The sequence below is a fragment of the Thamnophis elegans genome, chromosome 13 (genome assembly GCF_009769535.1).
Source record: "Thamnophis elegans isolate rThaEle1 chromosome 13, rThaEle1.pri, whole genome shotgun sequence".
NCBI lineage: Eukaryota > Metazoa > Chordata > Lepidosauria > Squamata > Colubridae > Thamnophis > Thamnophis elegans.
Genome location: NC_045553.1, coordinates 7,452,527 through 7,455,933, shown reverse-complemented (window position 1 = coordinate 7,455,933; position 3,407 = coordinate 7,452,527). Strand labels below are relative to the sequence as shown.

The window sequence follows — 3,407 nt, the reverse complement described above, 5'->3', positions numbered from 1 at the left end:
GTTTAGGTAATTGTGAGGTGATTGCTGGTTTTGTAAGCTTTCTGGCACTGTCCTTCATAATTTCCCACAATGCCTTGATGGTTTTTATTCCAGTGGCTTTGTCTTTCCTGTTCTTAGGGTTAGGGAAGAAAACTGGTTTCATCTGCAGTCTTTTGGGGTAAATTGTTATTTTTTGGTGTTTTCCTGGCATTGTCATAGTTTGTGTGTGTGGGTGTGTAATGTCTCGCAGTTATCTACACATTAATAATGATCAAGTACTAACAATATACATTTTAGTGACCTTTCCTTACATAATTGGTGTTTTCTTTCATACTTTTAGATTTCTAATTGCTGTTTCTATTAGTTAGCAATTGATAAAACAAAGCCCACGTGAAAAAGTATTCGAGGCCTTCTTGATTTTAATAGTCAATTTATTCATTCTTGCACATTCTAATATTTATTCATTTTCATATCTTTGTTTTTTCCACTGTTGTGCAAACACAATTCCAACAGCTGTTAAGATGTGTAAAATTAAATATCTATTTATTCGATTTGAAATAGTAAGCTACTTACCTTCACATGGCCGGCAAGCCACTCCCACCCAGTCACATGGCTGGCAAGCCACTCCCACAAAGGAGGCCACAACCACAGAGTAGGTTCCAAACAATTTTGAAACCCACCACTGGTCCTCTTGTAAGCAATCTGAGAATGTTTGGGGGAATCTCAGGGGGACAAAATTGGAAGAACTGTTGACAGAGCCAGAAATTGAGGTGAGATTTTAAAGAGTCTCTTAGTTTGCTTGTATATCACATCTAAGGCATTATATTACTTTCATTTTTCTCTGCTTCTTTTGTCCTAAAAGATTCTCACCCTTTCTCCAAATGATGCTGAATGAGAAAGGGATTGATTCAAGACAACCAGGGCCAAAATCTTGAAAGAAAGCAAAGAGTAAAGAACTTTTTTCACCAAGGACGTACAATTTCAAAGGGGAGAGAAACGCTAGATCGGAAAGGGGAGAATGACAGACTCAGAAAAACGTTCCCTGAACAGAAACGATCAATAAGAACCAGAAAGTGGGTGTCCAGATCAGAAGGTTGATAAGAACAAGAGGAGATGTAGCCAGCTCAAAGCTGGAAAGTGGGATAAAGGTGGACAACATGTCTCATATCTCCAAACAGACCATTATGCGAAGTGTTCTGAGTGAATCTCTATGCTAAATCATGTAGGTATAACTCAACTGATCCCATTCCATCCACTCACTATAAAGTCCAGTCCAACTGGAGCATCCTTCTAAAACTCAGATACCATCATATTCCCCAAGAGTCTAAAACAGAGTGACAGGCGTGAGGAAACACCTGACAGCTTGGGAAGACTTTGAGGAACCAAGAACAAGATGTCACACATTTGCAAGTCATGCATATCGGATATCATCTTGTGAAAAGTTTTTGTTCAGCTCTTCATTATGATTGTATCCCTCCACTTGCCCTATACAGGCAATAATAATCAGCTTCATCCTCTGCCTGAAGATTGGAGATGGTTAACACGGCAGATGTTTCAGAGTTTTCAATAGAACCGGAGAACCGTTCTGGGATTCCAGAGGGTCTGCTGCTGTCCCCATATATAATGAGTTTGGGGACATTTCCAAGCTTCTGTTGATACCAGGAGGAATCCCCTGTGTCAAGAGTTCCACTGTTTATAGCACAAGAGATTCGGATTGTCCCTCCAGGAGATCCAGACACAGATTCTGGTTGAGTGAGGACAACTTGAGAAAAAGTTCCTGAAGGACCACAAAGAAGACAGAAAAGACTATAAGCACAATGTACACTTAAGCAATGGAGACCTTTCAATCAGAAGAAATGTGTGGTAGGAACAGAAATTAGGAGATGGATGCCTGAATTATCAGTAGAAAGAGGAAGGCTAAAGTCACAGCAATTTTTAGTAGAATCCCAAGACGTAAATTACCCAAAAAGGAAGCTGAGAGGATGAGAAGAGGCAACCATGCCATGGTGGAAGATGGAGTCAGGGTTGAATTATCTGCAGATCTATCTCTGCTCTTAAGCCTTTTGCCAGTGGGGAATTCAAATTCATGCAAATATTCTGACTGCTCATCAAAACTTCCTCAGATAAAAGGAAAAACCACCCTTTGAAGGTTCCTCCTCTTTGAGGATCATGATTTGCTGATGTAGCTTTTGAGGAGACCATCCTGTTTAGCTGAGCGAGAACATTAGGGAAGGACTTCAGCTCACCTGCGGTGTAGAAAGCATGCATGAGAATTGTCCTCTTTTATCTCCTACACCATTCCTTGCTTAGGCTGAGACACATGCCTCTCAGTTTTTCAGGGAAATTATGAAGTATTTCAGGGATATTGGGAATGAAAACCATCTATGTTGGGTCACAACTTCATATTTTCCTGAAAGGTTGTTGTGTTCATCAGAGGGGATCTCCAAGAGTAGACCAAAGAGTAGACAAAAAGCTTCATCAGTTCTGACAGGTCCTTCCTGCCTGAGTAGGGGTTTTACTAGAAGACCTCCAAGGTCCCTTCCAACTCTGTCATTCTGTTATTCCCTTTGAGAATCATGATTTCCTGATGCAGCTTTCCAAGAGACCATCTTCTTTGGTTTAGGGAGAACATTTGGGAAGGTCTTCAGCTCACCTGAGAGGTAGAAAGCATGCATGAGAATTGTCCTCATTTTATGTCCTTCATCCTTGTTCAGGCTGGGACAGATCCCTCTCAGCTTTAGGGACATTATTACCTATTTCAGGGGATGTTAGGAATGATAACAGTCTTTGCTGGGTCACAAGTTCATGTTTTCCTGAAAAACTGTTGTGCTCATCCAAAGGGATCTCCAAGAATAGACAAAAGTTTAGAGCCCACATGAACTGCTAAGATGGGAGCTGGTGTCCCACCATACTATAAAAAGGATGCTCGATCCATTTATTTATTTCATTAAATTGATTAATATTCCAACTCTTTCCTATGCATTCTGTTATACTGCCCCTTGAAAGGGGAATTAACACATTTTCTCATAGTTACTGAGAGCCTGAATTAGAAGCTGCCTTGAACTCTGGGGACTAAACTTTCTGACTACGTGTCAAAAATATGGCAATCCTGACCTCTACTGGTTAGGTCACCCAGGCCTCAAGATACTTTTGGGGGGTTGGGCAAAGCAGATGCCAAGATTCATTGCATAATGACCTACATCAAATCTAAATAGCTTGTTCAAATCTATTTTTTCATGACCCCAAATAAGGTGGATGAGAAGGAAGAATGGGAATATAGGAGAACATAGTTATGACCTTCACCCTTACTACAACCCTTTAAAACCATAACAAATTTTTTAAAGACACCCAATGTTATGACCAAAAAAATTAAGAAAGGAGAGTTCAGTTGTAAGCAATTTGCTCAAGGAGACAGAATTGGATGAGTG

At 40.4% G+C, this 3,407-nt stretch overlaps 1 gene segment (V, D, J or C); it reads right to left on the bottom strand.

Annotated features, from left to right (window-relative positions):
• Nucleotides 1–1,276: 1,276 nt before the first annotated feature.
• LOC116516757 lies at nt 1,277–2,004 on the bottom strand. The segment is given in 3 exon segments: nt 1,277–1,303; nt 1,464–1,756; nt 1,942–2,004. Coding segments are annotated over 3 exon segments (363 nt in total).
• Between the last annotated feature and the right edge of the window lie 1,403 nt (nt 2,005–3,407).